General features: G+C 69.2%; 1 protein-coding gene across 1 annotated transcript in view; it reads right to left on the bottom strand.

Annotated features, from left to right (window-relative positions):
• Positions 1-384: 384 nt before the first annotated feature.
• NECTIN4 (nectin cell adhesion molecule 4) overlaps positions 385-1,052 on the bottom strand; it is a 6,506-nt gene continuing 5,838 nt past the window's right edge. The window contains exon 4 of the mRNA XM_009281246.1: positions 385-642. Within this exon, the coding sequence (XP_009279521.1) occupies positions 385-642 (258 nt within the window). The remainder of the gene's footprint in view (positions 643-1,052) is intronic.

The following is a 1,052-nucleotide window of genomic DNA, read 5'->3' as shown; positions in this document are numbered from 1 at the left end:
GGCACGATGCACGATCCCCGCCGGGGGCCCTGTCCTGTCCTGGGGCACGGTGCCCTGACCCAGGCTGTCACCTCCTCTCTGGCCGGCCACCGGTGAATGTCCCCAGCCTTATGCCAGCAGGAAGGTGACACCTGGGGACCAGAGCCCATCCTGGGGCACGGTGCATGTCCCCGACCCCATGCCAGCAGCGACGTGACACTTGGGGACCGGAGCCCTGTCCTGGGGCACGGTGCGTGTCCCTGACCCAGTGCCAGCAGCAGGGTGACACCTGGGGACCGGAGCCAGCCCGGTGGGCAGGCAGAGCCGGGTTACCGCCGGGGGGGGGGGGCGCCGGGGGGGGGGGGGACAGGGGTCCCTTGGGCGTCCCCCCCGGCCCCGCCCCGCTCACACCAGGTGCCCGCGGCCGTTGATGTAGATGCCGTTGGTGGTGGGCTTGGCCTGCAGCATCCCGTTCTCCTGCACGAAGTGGGTCATGGCCTGCTTGATGGGGTCGTCCCCCCTGCTGCCGCCGTCCTCCTCCTCCTCCTTCGGCTCCTTCCCCGCCGGGGCAGGCAGCAGCGGCGCCGCCGGCACCTCTGTCTGCGTCTCGATCTCCCGCACCGTCGAGAGCGTTGAGTAGCTGCGACCTTCGGGCTCTTCGCTCTGCGGGGGACAAGGGACCAGTCGGGGTCACCGCTGACGAACAAACATCCCCGGGGACCCCCATGGTGCTGGGGTGCTGCCGTGGGGCACGGCCAGGGACACGGGTACAAGGAGGTGCACGAGGGCTCAGTGCACGGGCGTGCAAAGGTGCGTGCAGGTGGGAGGGCTTTGCACACCCAGAAGGGGGGTCGCAAGTGTGCAAGGGGGTGTTGCATGTGCAAAGTGGGGTTTGCACGTGTGCAAGAGGGGGCTGCACACACGGAAGGGGTTTGAACAGCCCGAGGCGGGGTTGCACCCGTGGAAGGGGGTTGCACACGTGGAAGGGGGCTGCACACGTGGAAAGGAGGTTGCACACCCCAAAAGGGGGTTTGCACCCGCACAGGAGCGTGCCGGAGGTGGAGGACACGCTC

The sequence above is a fragment of the Aptenodytes forsteri genome, unplaced genomic scaffold (genome assembly GCF_000699145.1).
Source record: "Aptenodytes forsteri isolate BGI_AS27 unplaced genomic scaffold, ASM69914v1 Scaffold276, whole genome shotgun sequence".
Lineage (NCBI taxonomy): Eukaryota > Metazoa > Chordata > Aves > Sphenisciformes > Spheniscidae > Aptenodytes > Aptenodytes forsteri.
This window is presented reverse-complemented; position numbering and strand designations above follow the sequence as displayed.